General features: G+C 44.1%; 1 protein-coding gene across 1 annotated transcript in view; it reads right to left on the bottom strand.

Annotated features, from left to right (window-relative positions):
• Positions 1 to 2,850: 2,850 nt before the first annotated feature.
• Positions 2,851 to 19,157, bottom strand: part of thsd4 (thrombospondin type 1 domain containing 4) — a 39,781-nt gene continuing 23,474 nt past the window's right edge. The window contains exons 7-17 of the mRNA XM_079287604.1: positions 10,736 to 10,940; positions 8,812 to 8,987; positions 8,562 to 8,658; positions 8,139 to 8,336; positions 7,844 to 7,973; positions 6,733 to 6,937; positions 5,690 to 5,863; positions 5,020 to 5,193; positions 4,674 to 4,853; positions 4,245 to 4,389; positions 2,851 to 4,053 (exon numbers count right to left, since the gene is read on the bottom strand). Of these exons, the coding sequence (XP_079143730.1) occupies positions 3,911 to 4,053; positions 4,245 to 4,389; positions 4,674 to 4,853; positions 5,020 to 5,193; positions 5,690 to 5,863; positions 6,733 to 6,937; positions 7,844 to 7,973; positions 8,139 to 8,336; positions 8,562 to 8,658; positions 8,812 to 8,987; positions 10,736 to 10,940 (1,827 nt within the window). The 3' untranslated portion in view covers positions 2,851 to 3,910. The remainder of the gene's footprint in view (positions 4,054 to 4,244; positions 4,390 to 4,673; positions 4,854 to 5,019; positions 5,194 to 5,689; positions 5,864 to 6,732; positions 6,938 to 7,843; positions 7,974 to 8,138; positions 8,337 to 8,561; positions 8,659 to 8,811; positions 8,988 to 10,735; positions 10,941 to 19,157) is intronic.

Raw genomic sequence — 19,157 nt, 5'->3', positions numbered from 1 at the left:
GGGTGGGCAGAAGTGTGATAGATGTCATGTGTACAGAATGAACAACATAACAGAGTTACAACACATTCAAAGCATATGGGTGTCAGGCGGGACCACGGTCCAGATATAACCACGGTTCACGGAAACCTGCGAGGTGAGAAATCAGAGACTGAAGGGAAGAAGCAAAGTTATTAATGGGACATGAATTCATACAGGAGGAGAGAGGAGCTCAGTATTTCATAGGAAGTCCCCCGGCAGTCTAGGCCACTTTCTTTAATCTCAATAATGGCGGCATGTCAATATTAATTTCAAATTCAGTCTAGAATACTCACAAAGCTTCTTAATCAGGGCTGTGCTAGTAGCACTACTAAAGCCAATGAAAGATGTCCAACACATGTTTTATATTTACATTATTGGTGCTCTTTATGACACAATGCCAGTGGCTGGCACGCCTTGCTGTTATCCCTTCTGCCACGAGAAGATGGCAGAATCGTGAGGCAATCTAGATAACGGCTGTGTGACGTGCAGCGCACAGCGCTTACATACACTTGGAGAGCTGAAAAGTGGGTCAACCAGCCCACTGAGATTCAGTCTATCATTCACTGATGTGGAAATAGGTCTCCTGCATCTGGCCGAGCCAGCAGGATTGCACTACCAAAACACAGTCGGCAGCCAGCTTTGTTTTACTCAAACCTCTACAAAGAACGACTCATTCTCACCACTTCTCTGTTGAGAATGCAGAACTACAGTCATTCACTTGTCATTTGTAACACACGCTGAGAAGATAATGTGTTGTGTGCATGGTGCTCCAAACTGTGTTCATGAATGTCTTTCAAATGGATTCTTCTCAAGAAAGAAAATCAAGCCTAAAATAATAATGAATCTGCACGTTATCACAATTTAGCAAAATTTGATTCCAACTACAGTGAGATTTAGTGGACATAGAGAACCTGATAATGGATGGCAGGCTCAGCTTGTGCTTGAAATGTAATACGTTTTTTTATGTGAGTATTTAGCATTGAGGTTATTATAACTGGATGCAACACATATCCATATGTGCTTTGCTTTCTCCAAGGAATTGCTTTAGGACGTTTTGTCATTGCCATTTGTCATGAAATTTGGCAATGAAACAACCCAAGTTATTAGTCATGTCGAAAAAAACCCCAAAAATTCATTGTTTAGAATGTCGAAAAAAGTCACAGTATAATATGTGGGAAAAAGTAGTATAGTATGTCAAAAACAGTTACAGTATCAGGACTCTACATAATCATACACCGCTGAAGAGTATGAAACACTCACACGCTGAGTGTTTGATGTGCTTGACCGTGTGATGATTAAAGAACGAGTCCTGAATGAATTGTTAAAAAGCGTGGAGTCAGGAAGAGGGCAGTTAAAGTTCCTCATCTGATGAGTGTTGAAATCCTTTCTTCCCCTTCTGCAGCCTGTTCCAGCACTACTTCCACACTAAGGGCGGGAGGCGTCACACGTCACACCCGATCTGTTTTACGTGAGGCTTTCCACTGTCAGCTGGCAACGTCATTCAGGATGAAGAATTTTGAGACGTTGTTGCAAATCATGCTTTGGCCTTTTGTATTAAAGGCCATGTGTAATGAGTACTACCGGGGCCTTAGTGATGAGTGGAGGCGAGCTACCTTCATGTTCACATTTAGAGCTTGAGAAATGAGCACCGTGTCATCACAGAGCTCCTATATCTTTGTTTATCATCAAAAGTCAGACTGACAAACACCGCATGGCTGACTGGGTTCACCTGGAGGAGCTCGTGAAGATCGGCATCCTGAAGTGCAGCGTGGAGGAAGTGTTGAAGGTTCACCTGGGCTTCGTCTTCATGCCCCACGGCCTGGGACACCTGCTGGCCATCGATTTGCACGATGCCGGAGGATACCCTGAGGTGAGAAAAAAAAGAAAAGAGGTCAAGCTGCAGGAATGGGTTCTAGATTTTAACCTCATCTTGGTCACGTGGTGTTGTTTTTTCATTCCTCGCCCCTTTAAATGTCCACAATCAATATGTGTGCCTCCCGGTAGAAATGACTACTATTCAGTACATTGGGCCACAACGTTTCTGTGAACCAGACCAGACACTTGCCTCTCTTAACCATTATGAGAGGTGGAACTTCTCCTGTAAACCTGTGTTGTAATGCCGCCTCTGTCCTCTAGATGGATGACTTAAATCAGAAACATCTCTGTCTGGTCCTCTACATGACATTAAACTGAATCAACTAAGGAATCACACGGGAGAAAATATGCTGTAAAATGTACAAATAATGAGTCATTTTCTTTATTTGTTTAAGAACACGCCTCGTTAAAATCAATGGCTGAACACTAGAAATGTAATGACAATAATAAGGCAAATACAGTTGTTTTATTGGTGGCAGACATATTTGGAATACTGGAGAATTCTGGTAATTCAGTTACACACTTCTTGATTGTTTTTGGGGAAAATAATGAATCATGCCATCATGCTGGCACACCAGGGTGTGTTTTTTTTACCCTTCGGGATCGAATAATTTGCATACTTGAGTCATCTTGAACTTAAACATTGACACACATACAGTACTTATGAAACAGAGGTAAGTGTATAGTGCATGGGGGGGAATATGATAACATATAAAAATATATATATAAACAGTTGAACACTTGAGAGGTACTGTGTGCAGGTTGTGTATGAAGCTGAAAAAAGGGGCAATATGGTTTATAAATAATAAATTTACTATTAATCTAAACATCATTTTATGCCATACCAGATCAATAGTTGTAATTATATATATATATATATATATATATATATATATATATATATATATATATATATATATATATATATATATATACACACATTTAGTTTTTCTTAGGGTCCATCTGCTTCTACCATCCAGCAGGCTGTGGAATGCCGATACCTAGTTCAGAGGCTGTGATTGGTGGAGAAGCAGCAACGGTTTCATCCCCACAGCCAAGGGGCCACCGGCGGCCGATAAACCAGCAACCTCACTGGGGAGCCACTAAAATAAGTAAAGAGGGCCTTTTTCTCTTCAGTTGCTGGGAGGACTGTCTGAGACCCCTTTAAGAAAAAACGTCAATCATTCATTCTGTCATACATACTTATATACATATTACACAGGCTGCATTTACATCTCTGACCCGACAGGCAGGAAAAACAAGAAAGCGGTTTGCCATTGTTTAGGCAGTCAGAAAAACCTCATCTGTGCCACAATGAATACAAATTCTTGTGGATCCATGCTGCGTGAAATAACAAGCATCAGCACCATGGAGGGGTTTTTGTGCAGTGTTTGTTTCTTAGGAAAAAGTATTAATTAGTCACTGTCTTCAGTTTGATAGTTACATATCTTTGGTCAACAAAGTGGGTGTTAAATAGTTGATTATAGGTGAGACTGCATCAACTTCATATGACATCGTGCCATGAATCTGACCATTGAAGTGTAAGGAACCATATTAGAACATATACTTTCTATATGTAGTCCACCTTTAACAGTTCCCAGGTGCTCTCCTCTTCATATCACGTAATCCACAACAGCCAGTACAGCTGCAAGCTGCTCGGCCTTGAAACATAAACGGATGGATTCTTTATATTAGATTAAACCTCTGTGATTAAAATCCATCGGTTTTTTTTGCAGGCTCCTCGGTTTGCTACGGATCTCTCTGACCCCTCCAGGGCTCTGTTTATCCAGTGAGTGAATTCCTGTCCTCCACTACTCGTAGGTATTCCTTTCTCCCAACAGCTGCCTCCGAGTGAACCAACAGAACTGTTCCTTCTTCAGTTTCCGCCCTTGGCTGTCAAATAATTTGTCCATTTAAGCCCAAGGTCCAGCTGGTCCTCTCCCCTGGCTGACCCGGGAGCCTGCAGCGGGTATTGAGTCCGGCCCAACATGGAGCTGAGGGGCCCTGGTGGAGGGTGCTAGCTGCGGCCCCGATGAATGGACTGTCTGTGGGCCACTCGAGAGCACGACGAACAGCACGCCGTCTTGTAGTAGTCGTACACGCAAAGGCGGGCCTGGACCACCACGTTGCAGTTAAAGTATTTGTCTCTGCAGTTTTCATCTGAAAGAAAAAGAAGGGTCGATCAACACCCTGCTCAACGTGCCATTTCCACCTCAAGCAGTCAGAGATGGCACACAACGTTACTCTACTCTACTCACTGGACTTAACAGTCATAACAATGACCCTTGTGTTCCTAACGGTCCGAGGAAGAGTCAGTAATATTCCAGATAAAATGCTGGGAGACGACTGACCTATGCTGGGTATGCAGGGCTCTGGGTTGCAGTCCTCCCTCGCCGCTGGTCTCAGCTGCTCATCGCAGCCCTCGCTGGACATCGTGTCGTCGGACAGGCAGCGCACCTCCCGCACGCGGAATCCTCCCTCGCATGTCTTTGAACACTGGAAGCACAGGGGTCGGTAACATCAGTCAAGTCCCAGGCTCATACAACTCCACCTCAGAGTTGGTCTACTGCTGACGCTGCTGCTACATCCTTAATGCTGCGGTCTGAATCTCAAAAAAACGTATACTACAATGTAACCAAATATGATTTTAACTGATTTCTCCAATAGGAGGGAGCAGGGTGTATCAGCCATTCAGCAGTTCGTAAGCGCAGTAGGGAGTAGATGCGTTGCCTGAGGGCATCTAAACAGCTGGAGGTCCGAGGGTTTCATATCATACTCACAGCACTCCAGTCAGTGTGGTACCACTTCGCTCCGCAGGCCTTGAGGTTGCAGCTCTGCTGGCCGAGGGGCCGATCCAGGGAGGAGCACTCGTACGGAGGCATGATGGCGAATCCTTCATCTGACTTCATCAGACACACCACCGACCTCTGCTGGCTGCCTGCGCCGCACTCTGCAGAGCACTGGGTCACGTACAACAACAGCACAGATCATATGGATTCAATCGCACAGTGCAAACAACTGAGACGGGAAAACAGAAACAAGCAAATCACAGTAAAATCCCATATATTTAGTTACTCCACAATACTTCCCCTTTGAGCCCAGTGCCACCCTCTGTCATCCTCATACCTGGCTCCAGGAGCCGGTGAACCACTCGATGCGATTCTCACAGAGGCCGTTGTTGCAGACCTGAGCGTCCGCGGGCCGCTCGCTGCCACACCCCTCCAGAGGAAGGCTGCTGATGTGGCTGGTCAGGCACAGGACTCCCCGCGTTCGCACACCCATCCCACAGTCAGCTGAGCACTGTGGAGCAAACGCTCGTTTTACAATTCATGTTGTCAATGACTCTTGAACAGCCCTGACCCTCCAGTCTGTGAAGGCTTTGAAGCTATTCGAGTCTATGCGAGTATTTATTCTGTTTTAACTGTATTCTACACATCATTGAAAGAGAGGACATTCCCTCATTGAGATTTAAATAAAGGTTGAATGGAAAAAAAGTGGAAAGGCGTCGATCTGAACCACTTTAGTTGTTTCCCATTTACAGAACCAGGCCTCTGATTTTTTTTTAATTGTCAACGCACACACAGATCAGACAGCGAGCTGACTGTCAGGAGATATTTGCTAAATTTGACGAAAAGAATACAGGATAAGAATCTTTCAAAGACCTTTCAAAGATCAATATGTTATCTGGATTTCAAAACAGCTGCTGGATGCACGAAGACAGATCTACACAATGACGACCTCTGTTAATAGAACTGAATGAAAGTCACAACGTCTGCCATTGACTCTTAACTCCCACCTTATTGCCCCACTCGGTGTAGAACCAGCTCTTGGCACAGGATCCCTTGTCACAGTTCTCCACATTGATGGGCCGCAGATTCATGTTGCACTCCTCATCGGGAACAAAGTCGCCCACGTTGCTGACACAGCGGACCTCTCGTGACCTCTGACCCACCCCACACGGCACCGAACACTACGGAGACAGAGGCCACATGGTTAGCACTGTACTGTGGGGGTACGTGCTGCTGGTATTTAGTGCACCCAGTGAATCTCTCTATTTTAGAGAATTACTGTTTTATCCTCTGTATGCCCTGCTCACTCTGTTAACAGACTTTACAGGAGTCGTTTTATGTTTTTGGGAGCTACACGTATGAGCTGAGAGAGCGACAGTAAAGCCAGTGGCGCTCCTTAAAGTTGAGGGAGGCTGAAGAGTCAGGTGACAATCCTCTGTAGGCTCATCACCATGAGAGACCACATTGTTTTAACATTTCTTACATTTTTATAATAAAAATAGAAAAATGAACTGCTTCAATCTGTACAAACGCCAAAGTGTAACAATGACAAGTTGTGGTTTAAAGGGGATTACAAGTCAATCCACCAGGCAGTAATGTGTATGCTGTTTAGTGACTTGCTCTTGGAGTGGAGAGGAAGCGTATTCCATACAAGTTGATACAAGTGTCAAAGGAAAAGAATGGATTTTCTCATTCAAGTTGATGTTGCACACTAACTGTAGAGACACGTCAGACAGGTGCAATTCAAGCTTCAAGTTATTTACTGTCATTTGCAAAATCTCAGATCTCAAGCTCCCTCCAAAAGTGCTTATTGAGTCTGTGGAAAAAGGAAAATCTCGCAAGTACAAAAAATGATGTCGAAGAAATGAAATAGTGCAGAAGTTAAACAAATGTAACATATATAAAATAAAATATCTTTCTGGTAGACAGTAATTTAAACAGGGACGTGTGCTTGCGTAATGACAAGTAACAAATGAACATACACAGAGATGTAAACAGGTAGTAAGTAAAAGGCAAAGCAGTCACATGGTGACTGACAGCTGCCACTCACAGCGGTCCACTCGGAGCGTATCTGCCACTCGCTGCAGATCTTCATCTGGCAGGAACTGGTGATTTCAGGCCGCTCCAAGTGTTGACAGCGACTCGTGTGGACGTTGAGGGTGCGGTTTGCGTAGCTCTGCCGACACAGGACCTGTCGGTGCTGCGTGCCCAGGCCGCAGGACTTACTGCATTCTGACCACTCTCCAATATCCCAGCTGCCCAGGTGACAATCACAAGAGCTTGGAGTTAGGAGGACATCCTTCACGGTGTATATTGCACACTCACATGTATGTCCATTACATAAATGCTGTTGTTTGTATTGAGATGTGTTCATATGAAGACACGCTTTGACCACCTATGAGAACGAGGCTGTAAAAGGTTCAGTCTGCAAATCTTGTATTTCTACATTTTGAAAGAACTATTAGACTAATAATGGGTTGAGGAAGGTTCATGTTTCATATATAAGACAACACTGCCAAGGACGTAAACACTAAATAGGTGTTGCCATACATTGCAGAAAACACGCTGATTGTTTGACTACCAGGTAGTAATGTGTATGCTATTTAGTGACTTGCATTTTGAGTCTTTTCAATCCCTTTGTTACCAGGCTCTTATGTTTTTGATGACCAGGCTCTTATGTTTTTGATGACCAGGCTCTTATGTTTTTGATTACCAGGCTCTTATGTTTTTGACATCAACTATCATTGTAAGAGATTGGTAAGAGTAGTTTGAATTGCAAAAGAATGGAGGCATGACGATGTTTCAAATGCAGTTTGAATGGTTAAACCCATTTAACTACTGTGGAGATGTAAATGTCTAAAGTCAATAAACTATCTTGCCTGCAAATGTAAGGTTAGGTTTCATGGAAAAATACCATCAGTAGGCTTTTAGCTGTTGGCAGGGGCAATTATATAGAACATTGACCAAGTGCAAAGACTGCTAAGAACATGAAATCCTCTTTCAGGCCTCTTAATGTGTCGATAAGATAACACCGTGTTGGGCTGGGGAACACACGGACCCTTGCAACATAGAACCCTGGGAACATAGATACGTTCCCTTTTCTTTGTACCAGCATTCAGCAGTGTGCACGAGTGTGAGAACAGAACAGGGTGGTCTCTCACAAGGCCGGGCAGGGCTGCAGGTTGCAGGCCTCTTCCTGGGGAGTCGGTCTGCTGCTGCTGTCACACGAAGCGTCTGACAGCTGGCCATGGTTCAGCCGGGAGACACAGTGAAAGATGGAGTGTCTGAATCCTAACATGCACACAAAGCAGATCTTTTATTTCAAGCACTGAATTCTACAGCTCAAAAAAGTAATTGCATGTGTTGTATGAAATGTTACCTGGAGTGGTTTTGTTTATAAATGTGGGAAAGGTCAGAAAAACAACTACAACTAAGAATATAAATAGTTTGACTGACCTTTACCACAGGAGGCACTACACTCTGTGGCGCCAGCCAGTTTCCAGTTGTACTGTCTCTCGCGTCTGGGTGGCTGTGCGGCGGGAACCTGGTTTTCGGGGAGACGGGGGGGTTCACGCCCGCCACCTGCTGGATTGAAGCGCTCTTGGTGAGTGTTGCTGTGATGGTCGTAACCCCCCTGTCCATTCACAGCGTTCCCTTCGACATAGACACATAAGTTGTGACACATTAGGAAACATAACAACACATTAGAGTCACTGCGGTGAACGGATGGGTAAATATACGACAATGAAGAAAGGCTTGGTTGGTTGGGTAGCTGGTAGGTTTGATTATTTTCTCAGTTGTTTTGCCTATAAAATGCATTGAGCAATCAGACAAAGCTATGGTAAACAATTACGGGTGTATGAAGTAGGTCTCATCTACCTTCTGGTCTGTGGTTTGGTTGCTGAGGGACGACTGGTTTCTCAGAGGAGAGAACGTACTCATAGTGAACACCAGGGTTCGGCTGCTGGAAGATCATCTGAGGCAAAGTAGACGAGATTCACTAACAATCATACAATAATGAGAGATGCACATGCATGACAACCCTGAGTTTCTCAGGTCAAACTTAAGAATGAATAAAGGAGAAGGAGAGTCACGACTGTCAGCATCTGGAGGTTGATTTGTTACTTACATAAACGTCCAGGATCTCATTGGTGGGCCCTTCAGCGAGGAAGGACTCCCCAGCCGTGCTTCTGATTTCATTGGGCCGGCGGTAGGTGAACATGGTCCCCCCTCCCTCATACTTCCCCGGGCGGTCAATAGCCCAGTTTCCATTGATGATGGATCGCCCCGATCGGCTTCGGAGAGCTGGAGGAGACGGAGAGAACGACCGCACAATCACCACTGATGGCCCTGAGCTCAAACGAAAAGGAAAATACTGCCACAACCACTTCCACATCATTATTGTAGAATGTAAAAGCATTTAGGCATAGTGAGAACTGTGGGGAAAGAAGGAGGGAAAAAAACACAGACTTTCTCCACCCAAAACAACGTAATTATAGCGAACGGAATAAATGCTCTCACGTGCACTTTCGAAGAAATGTCCTTTATAAACGTGACAATCTGTTTGCGCTGGCAAATCTGTCATGCAAATCCGGTAACGCAATCCCTCGAAATGTTTTCCACTGATTTTGTGGATTAAGTACGAGAGGCCGTTAGAACAGCATTAGAGGTGTAACATTAGACGGGCTGGTAAAAGAGCGTTTGGACAACTAACAGCACATTAGAGATGCACAGCGTAGAACAGAGGCCTATTGAGGGAGAACCAGGCACGTGGTGAGGATACGGTGAGTGGCTCCGGCTAGATTCCTGCCCTCGGCTCATATTCTTGTTTGCATTTTAAAACCCACGTATCCATTTGGGAAAAAAATATGCTGCTGTCTGGAATTTTGGACAGTCCTCGTCAATTTAAAACAAAATTTATTTTAAGAAGACCCGTTTAATTCATCCACAAGGACGTTTCACAGTTTCTTACATTGTGAAAGTGGAAGGAGCCATATCCCTTGCATGTGTTGTCCAGAATTATGGGTACAGTATGCATGTGTGTGTGAATCTAGCAGAAGACGGTGCATATAAATATGTGTGGGAAAGTGTGTGTCTGTGCGTTGCTGCATAGAACTGCACTTGTGTATGTAAACGGTCAGCTCAAATTAAAGAAAGCAGAAAGTACTTGGCATCCAAGTCGTTGGGAATCGATCCTCAGAGTGTTTTCTTACAGAGTGGTGAAATTCCCCACCTTAATTAAAAAGGATGGTGAGGCTTAAGGAGTAAGATCCTCTAATGAAAGCGTGTTTATGCACTTTCCTCGAGGGAAGGAAAGGCCGCGGCGGAGGGAGGAAGGGGGGGAGATCGGTTGCTGCTGCCTGCACAGCTGCGACTGGTAAAATTGCCAAATGGCAACCAATCAAATACATTTATAATTTAATTTTTTCTGCCATGAACTTTTTCCAATGGTGTCATACTTTAAATCTGTAACATAACACTACATGCGGTGGAGGGAGATGTTTCGAGCGGGGATGAAGGCAGAGCTCTGCAACTGATGAAACTGCACATCTGGAAGGAAACGGAAAATCCCTATTTTTATATAGATATAAAGTTGAAATATAAAAGTAACTATTTTAATATATATCTAGATATTCATATGTCTTAACCTGTATTTAAGATGGTCGTGCATTTTGAGAATAATTACAGTTACAAGCTACTTAATACGAAAAGTCACGAAAAGTCACCGAAACTTGATAAAGGTGTCACATTTCATGTTGCTCCAGTATATATTGCATGTACTTGGACATGCACATGTTTAGAATCTATTAATTTATCTAGATATTTTATTTGAATCTCTCTCTCCCAGTTTATTTTACTTATTTATTCTAATATACTTCATTTATTCTTCATTAATTCATTTTATTATTATTAATATTGTTGTTATTGTTTTAATGTCTGTACATAGATGTATGTATGTATGGATGTATGTTTCTGTAAAATGACAAATAAATAATATAAAATAAAAAAAAGCAACCAAGATTTCCCTGCTTCAGATTTGTTTTTTCTCCCACCTAGGTAGTTCCTGCTCTTCATCATTTCTGTGACGTTGATCTTGGTTGCTCCCTCTGGGATCTCCACGATCTTGTGGTAGCCAACCTTGGTCAAACTGTGTTGAAACACTCCGGAGATCAGCCTGCAGGTGATGTTGTCGCCTCCACACACGCCGCACTTGTCCATCACCTTTCCTGAGCCGAGATAGTCGTCGCAGCCCAGACTCTGTGAGACAGAGAAGGAAGAGGAGTCTAAAATGATGAAGTGTCGAGTGACAGTGAACAGCTGATGTATCAAACTTGAGCACTGAAAGTGTTCAATAAAAAAGCTATTTAAGTTTAACGGAATGTCCGCACATCACATAAGCTATTCTTGGTCATAGACAAAGAGCTAATTAGGCATAAAAGAATATATTTACAAAGCTAAGCCAAGTTGCACCTGCAAAATGAACTAGAAAAACACCATTAGCTACAATAGTACAACAACTAATTAGCAGAGTTCTTGTTACTTTCCAGGAGGCATCGTTTTGGCGTGACTGTCTTTGAACGGACGCCAGAATTGCCTTCCTAAACCTCTGGGGTGCGAGTTATTCTGTGTCACATTGGTTTAATATATTGGAGGAAACCTGGGGCACAGTAAAAATAGAACAGTTCACATCAGCAGTCCATGAAGTCCCTCAAAGCAGCAGTAACAGCAACTCGCTGTGCAAACAGGTGTTGGAGCGGCCGAGACTGGTTCCAGTGAGCTACACGGCACACCGAGCCGGTGCCAGGGTCGGTTCCCAAAATGATCACAGTCGGCAATAAGGAAACCAACAAAGGGGGCATAATCATACAATGGCTTCCTGGGATTGGACAGCAGCCAATCTCCGGGCCTTCTAGTCAGTTTGCAGCTCTCGCATGGCTTCCATGTGTGTTCCCTGATTGAAGATGACATATTCCTCCTGCTCCGTCCTCTCATGCGAGCATATTACGCCCACAGCTATGAATGTTGGGTCATAACATTGGTAACAAAAAACTCCTTTGACAACGTAGCCCAACGTGGGGCTGCAGAGCTTTACATGTAGTCACGGGCTACCAAACCTCACTCTGAAGACGAATGGCACATGACATTCACAGGAAGTGTATCGTGAGCTCGTAACAAGTTGTGGTTTAGCTGTACCAGAGCAGCCGTATGTCGGATGGAAGGAATAGACCGAGAGCAAGGAGAGGATGGTGGATTCAAGTGGAGAGTCTGGCACGTCCCTTACCCGCAGCAGTGTTCTGAGCCAAAACCCCACCTGGGCCAAAACACACACGAAATGCCTTCTTCCATGAGGGAAAGAACAGCAAACTAAGAGAGCTGGGGGGGGGGGGGGACATAAAACTGCCAAATGCTTCTGTGGTCAGTGTGGAACTATGGTTCAGTACAGCATGGGGCTGGATAAAACCGGGATAAAAAAACATAATGCCATAACATTTTGAAATAAACGGCTGCATTTCATGATCTCACTTTACAGACCAGTGACTATAAAGCAACTTAAAGTACAACAGAGCAGAAATAACGCATGGTGAAAAAAACAAAATCACATTTTCACTTGCTACCACGATGGAAAAGAAATAAAAATGCAGTCAAAGAGGACGGTTACACGGCCACCAATGAATATCTCCTCCGCGTCTCCTTTTTCACCATAAATCCCTTCAAAGCAAAACAACACGATAACAGCAGCTAGGCAGCCTTTGCCTGACAAAGTGGGAAAAAAAAGTTATTCTCGTAAAACAGATGCAGACACGATGAGAGAAAATGTCTGAATCAAAACACATTAATGTAGGAGTGGAGAATAAGCAGTGACATTTATTGACCCCCGAATCTGAATTGTCAATGTAATATCGTATGACTGTGGATTTAAAAACACACAGGGTTTTTCCTTCTCCTTACATGGGAAGAGCCAAGAGGATTTTTACGGCTACAACGCAGAAAGCATTAGGGAGTAAAGAGGCTCCTTGAGATTTAGTGATTCGGACAGTTTCACCATTAAAACCACTCAACTGTCAAGACACTAACGTCCTCATCTGTCCCCTAAATCATCCCCCCACACACACATATTGTCACATGTGCCCTCGGGGTCGTCTCTGACTAACGTGACCTCAACTGTGAACCCGTCAGAATGAGGCGTCGGGACAAATGAACGCAGCAGCGGCCGGGGGAAAGCCTCGCCAGCTCTCCGCAGAAGGACGCAAAGAGAAATCTTATGCTGGTTGACGAACGAGTCGGCAGCTTTGGGGTCTCGGTCCAGTTACTTCACTCGGCGATCACATCAGCACTGTTTTGTGCCATCTGGTGAGATAAATCGCCATGTTTACGGCGGAAATATGACAGAATTTATTTTTAAAACGTCCCCAAAGCCCACCTTCATCTGGGTATGGTTACACGTGTCACGACGGCACACAGTTGACTCCCAGTCAACTTGCGAACGCTGAAAACAACATCGTCTTAAAGTAATTCCTGATGGTATTGTTACAGAAGATGCAGCCGGGTTAAACTCATCATATTTCAGAGGTTTGTTTTGTGAGAAACTGAACTCACACAGCCAAAGGCACATGTCACAGGAGATTTCTTCCTCTGCCAGCAAACACAAGACATTTAGAATTGGACACAGAGGCCAGTTTCAGGCCCTTTCTCGTTGAACTAGTTTTCCCTTCATGCCAGTGACGTGCAGTGAGGTTCTTGGACTCAGATTTACAAATGTATGAACCCAACAGAGTAGCTTAAATCACCATTCAATTGGCAGCTTGCACATTGACGACTGGTTGTTTTTCATATCAGCATTCTTTACACACACAGACATAGGTACGGTACGCCCCCTTCATTGAGGCTTTTTCACTGCGGTTTTATGTCAGATCAGCAAGACGAAATATGTTCTACACATACGTGAAATACATTAAATATTCTATGAAAAGAAAGGACATATAATAAAACAATGTGAACGCAAAAGGCACGCGCTCAACCCAGTTTGTGAGGGTTGCACAATCTGAGATGAGGCATCTCGTCGCTGCCTCCTGACATGCGCAAATTCAGCGATTTAGATTATAAAAATGCTTGAAATGATTGGAATCATACAGAAATTACATCTATTATAGCACAGATCAGTAGAGAAATATTAATATTTATTTCATCATTATTTGTTTTTTTACTTTTTGTTACCTGCCTCCCCTGACCGCACGTCCCTGTCACTATGGATCAACGATGGCAACACTTCCACTCCCCTTGCAACTTTAATGTTTGAATATTGAAAATATATTAGGGAAGAGAATGTAAACCTTACATTCTCTTCCCTAATATATTTTCAATATTCAAATCACAGCAGTCACCAAGTGAACTGTGAGTTACATGTTAACATATACAATGAGTATGTTGGGTCCTAAAAGTAATTAAAAAAGAAGTAATTTCAAACGTATTTCTGGAGTCATGTGAATTTGCGGACCTTGGAATTAGAGGGAAGAAGCTTTCGCTCCTTTTACACTTAAAACCTCTTGAACCCAGGGCTTTCTGTCACTTCCTGTATTTCCAGGCGTTTTCCAAAGCCACTGCATGTCTCAGGGAATGTTATTTTCAGGACATTTTTATGAATAAAAATAGTACTTTAAAGCAGCATTAAATAAGTTTTGGCCACTTGGAGACAAGCTTCAAACACAAATTTGACATTTGCAAACAATTGAGTCCACCCACCCACTAGGCATTGAGCAACATTAGTAATCATGCGGAGTGTTGTTTCAGGCAACCTGACATGTAAATGCAGTGCTCGCTCCCCTTTCCTCTCCACCAAACTTCTGAGGGAAATATTTGTCTCTTTAGCTACGAAAGGCTCCGTTCTGTTCACCAGTTAGTTGCTAACTTCGCCAGTCTAACATTTTGATGTCGGCAGATTTGGGTTTGTCGAAGCATTTTGTTGAAAACAGCTGCTTGCAGCTCCTGGAAACGAGGTCGATGAGATGAGAGAGCAGCGAGCCAAAACATTGAAGTCGTCTGTAAAACCAAATCGATGAGTTGAATGACACTACAACTCTCTGTAGAGCTAAAGGGAAGGCAGAGTTAGGTATAATTCTCTGTGTGTATCACTATGAGCAGCAACTTTCACATTACAAGTAGTCAGTTCATCAGTTGATAATATAAAATATTGATGAGTGCAGCTTAAAACGGGGTACACTGACAAGCACCATAAAGGCGTTGGTAATATTTACAATTAACACTGAACAAAAGCATTTAAAAACACATACTCCACTGAATACAAGTTCCGACCAACACTTCTGAGGTTCCTATTGTAGCCCGGCCATAAGTGATAATGTGCAGAGGCCCCTTGATCTGTCCATTAGAGCGCAATTGTAGAAATGAGTCCCAGTTCGCTGGTTCACTTGCATGTGTGAAGAGGCGTCTCTTCTCTGAGGCAAAGATTTCGAGGCACTGAATAACTGTCTTAACCACTATCAGAGAGTCGGGGCAAATATCAGGCATTTGTTTGATTCCTTAACACTAAACATGCACACAGTCAAGATATACAGTTGCACGGGCACTGAATCTCTTCCCGACAGCTCTGACGTAATGTTACTGTTGCCTTGCAATCATTGAGCTTTTATCCAAGTAGGAGGCCTGGTTCATTGCTCCAAACTAGTAATGCAAATCTGAATAGATCGCTTGTGTTCCAAATGATATCATGCTTGAATTAATGTAACACGCAGGCTTTTAACTCCTCACTACTCTCGTCAATTAAGTTTGAGATGTGGTGGAAAACAGGCTCTACTCTGAGCTGGATTGTCGAGCAAAAGAGTGAGCGAGTGTGTTTGTGATTGTGGTGGCGGGCGTGGGTGACTCAGCATGGAGAGAGGTGGAGTCTGTGTCTCTGGTGTCCGCGGTTCCTGAGAGAGAGGAGCTGGGGCCGGAGGTTCCAAAATCCTCCAATCCAACCTCGCTCCTTTGTGAAGCCCATCTCTCCGGGACCCAGAGAACAGACGTTGCACAGTTACAGGAACAGTTTGCCGATGTGTTCTCCCTGCTGCCAGGGCGCACAAACCTCATAATGCACCAAATTGAGACTCCTGCGGGCGTGACGGTGCGGTTACGACCCTACAGGTTACCTGAACACAAAAAGAAAGTGGTTCGGAGGGAATTAGCAGCTATGCTGGGGATGGGGGTAATAGAAGAGTCCAACAGTGCCTGGTGTAGCCCCATTGTTCTTGTTGTCAAGAAGGATGGGTCTATACGGTTCTGTGTGGACTATCGCAGGGTGAACGATGTGTCACGGTTTGATGCTTACCCAATGCCCCGGGTCGACGACCTCCTGGACCGACTAGGCACTGCACGTTTTTTACGACATTGGATTTAACCAAGGGCTACTGGCAGATTCCTTTGTTGCCAGAGTCCAGGGAAAAAACAGCCTTCTCCACTCCGTTTGGGTTCTACCAATTCACCACACTTCCCTTTGGGTTGTTCGGTGCCCCAGCCACTTTTCAAGTGACTTTTCAAGTGAGTCAGCCCGGATGGCTCCCCGGCCTAAGTCGGGCGGTGGGGGTATGTGGTGGCGGGCGTGGGTGACTCAGCTGTGGAGGGGGCGGAGTGTGGGAGTGGTTCGGGGAACGGTGCCGGGAAGGGACGTAATTAGGCGCAGCTGAAACGGAGCCTGATTGTCTGATTGGCTGTATGTAATCCCACAGTAGAGACGGAGGCGAGAGGGGCAGCTCGGGACGAGAGCAGAGTTAGGCTGAGACGGACAGCACGGAAAGCTCCGTGTGCTCGGAGGCTCGGTATAGGACAATAAAGAACATTTGAACCGTCATTCCCCCGTGTGCTGGCGTCATTGTGCTCCCCAGACCCACCGGGTAGCAGAGAACCTGCTACAGTGATTAACTCTGTTTGTTTTACAGCGGTTAAATCTTTCGCGAGGTTTTCTCAGACGCTGTTATTTGTCTTTACCAGATTGAGTGAGACATCATGACTTTCCTGAAGCATCAGTCAAGATATTTGATGCAGTTTATTCTGTGACAGAGATGACTACTTTTATTTCGACGGGTTATATTTATACAGCCTTATTAACACGATTTTGTCCGCTCAAATTACATCAGTGCTCCTTCGTGACTTACTTTTAAGCGGCAGGTGGTCTGGTGACTTCCTGAAACCAGGCTGCCGAAGAGACTGTATCTGAGACCTGAGTGACGGGTTGAGATCCAAACTGTATTTTGAGATTGCTGATTCTAAGAGGTGAACGTTGTCACCCATTGTTCAGGCTGCTCAGACAGAATAATCTCCGACTGACAGACACAAAGAGCCCAAGGCTGACGAACGGACACCAGCAGATACTCATGGCCGGACACGCAGAGCTACACTACATCCACTGCATCAGCAGCATCCAAATGTGGCCAGCTGTCTTGGGCCACATACACAAACCATTCTGGTTTCCTCATCTCAAAATCAGTGTTTTTTTTAAATGAGTTTTTGGTCAGATGCTTGACATAAGTTCTGTGGTTAGCCCAGTGGTTCTCAAACTTTTTCTGTCGCGCCCCACTTTGGAGGAAGAAAAATGTTCGTGCCCCACCGCCCCAACAAAATTGTAACAAAATGGTCTATGTTGAATTTTTATTGAAACAACATTGTGTGACTCCTCCGTCTGTGCTTTTTCAAATCATAGAAGAAAGAAAGGTAAACCAGATTGCTCCATCAGACAAAAACAAATAAAATGTGCAATCACTTTGTTAGAACATTGCAAATAAAGTTATATATGTGCAAAAAAGAACTACAATTTGGCAAAAAATAGCTTATTGCAATTGGCTGCAATTAACCTGTTTTGCACGAAACATCTTTTCAAGATAACAATGAAGTGCAACCTGTGAAAAACTAATCAAAACAAGTTTCATACTATCCGCAGCTAGTTTTCAGACATAAAGCACAGACTGGTCTCTCCTCATCTCCTACCGCGTTCACTGTGAAACCCAGAGCAAGAGAGGCCTCATCATATGTTCTTTTTTTTGAAATACAAAAATTCTGCATTTCCCCCTGCGCCCCACCTGTAATACCACCGCGCCCCACAGTTTGAGAACCACTGGGTTAACCCAAGCTTAAGAGCTTTTGGGTGTCTTAAAAAGGCGGTTGTTAACAAGTAGCTAAATGAGTCTACAAAACGTAATAACGCCAACTAGTCTGCCTTCACAGCCTCGTGTAAACGTGTGCTCTTGTGACCATTGTGTGGTACCTTTATAGCCTGTATGGCTTTTTATTTCCACTGACTGCATTCACGCTTCAAAATTCATAAAAGCGGTGTTTATTTGTGAAGATTATCTTGCTGAACAAAACATGTACGTATCATAAGCTTGTGTTTGCCACCGATCTTATTTCCTGCAAAAATCCAAAATCCAACAGAAAAATCCCATCGGCTTTTTTGTCGTGGGAACTAGTGCGATGCTAACTTCCTGGTTGGTGTACAAAAATACATCATCCCTCTATTAGGGTTTAAAATAACTGAAACTCACATTTCTGACATTCGCTTCTTACATCTTCAAAATACAAAAACATGAAATACATTTTTGGTTGAATACTAAGACAATAATTCATAGTGAATAAAGTGGCTTATATCAAAATGACAGTCAATCAGCAGACGCGAGGCAGTTTGTCAACATACAATGTCATGTTGTTTAAAGGGGCGTCGACAGACGCAGCTCAACGCAAACACAAAGTTCATGTGACTCGCTGCTTCTTTCCCATGTCTGGAGCAACGTGCCAGGCTTCACTCTGTCCTCAGCAGAGGTTCCCACAGTACGTTAGTACACTGCTGTCGGTAGCAGGGCGACACTAGACATGCAAGGCTTTCAACTCATCGACAGGATGTCAGTTAAGAATGACAACATTTGCTGAGAACAACCCACATGGCTAAATGCTGCCAGTCCTAGTTCTGCAAAAAGGCAATGAAATGGAGGTTATGAATAAAAGGATGTTTTCTTAATAACCTGGAGATGATCCAGTTGTTAGCCCCCCCCCCCCCCCAAGTCTGAATCCACATGAATCCATGTTGGCTGAGGCTCAGATCCCACCAGAACGTTCTAACTTGTGTCTTAGCGGTTTCCCTCTCAGCTTTCCCTCAGAGCAAAAAAACAAAACAAAAAGACAATACTGTGGACTGTTGTCTCCTTCAGAAAGAAGACCTTCACATGTACCATAGCAACAACATTTCTGTTAAGAAATTGAACAAATGAACTCCATCTCATTCATGCTATCAGACAGTGCACCTCCTGCCTAGCAAAGCTGGTGGGATACTAGCACGGCTCCTCGTGGTAAACCTCTGGGAATAAAGGCATGCTATCTGTCCTACTGTAAAAATGCATCCCGGAGGCAGTGCAGTATTTTAAAACATGTTTATGAGCGCTGGGTTAAAGGAGGCCGTTTGGCGAACACATTGGGGATTTCTACAGCTCTATACAC

The sequence above is a fragment of the Melanostigma gelatinosum genome (genome assembly GCF_949748355.1).
Source record: "Melanostigma gelatinosum genome assembly, chromosome: 2".
Lineage (NCBI taxonomy): Eukaryota > Metazoa > Chordata > Actinopteri > Perciformes > Zoarcidae > Melanostigma > Melanostigma gelatinosum.
The sequence above is the reverse complement of the archived record's forward strand: the minus strand, read 5'-3'. Positions and strand labels throughout refer to the sequence as shown.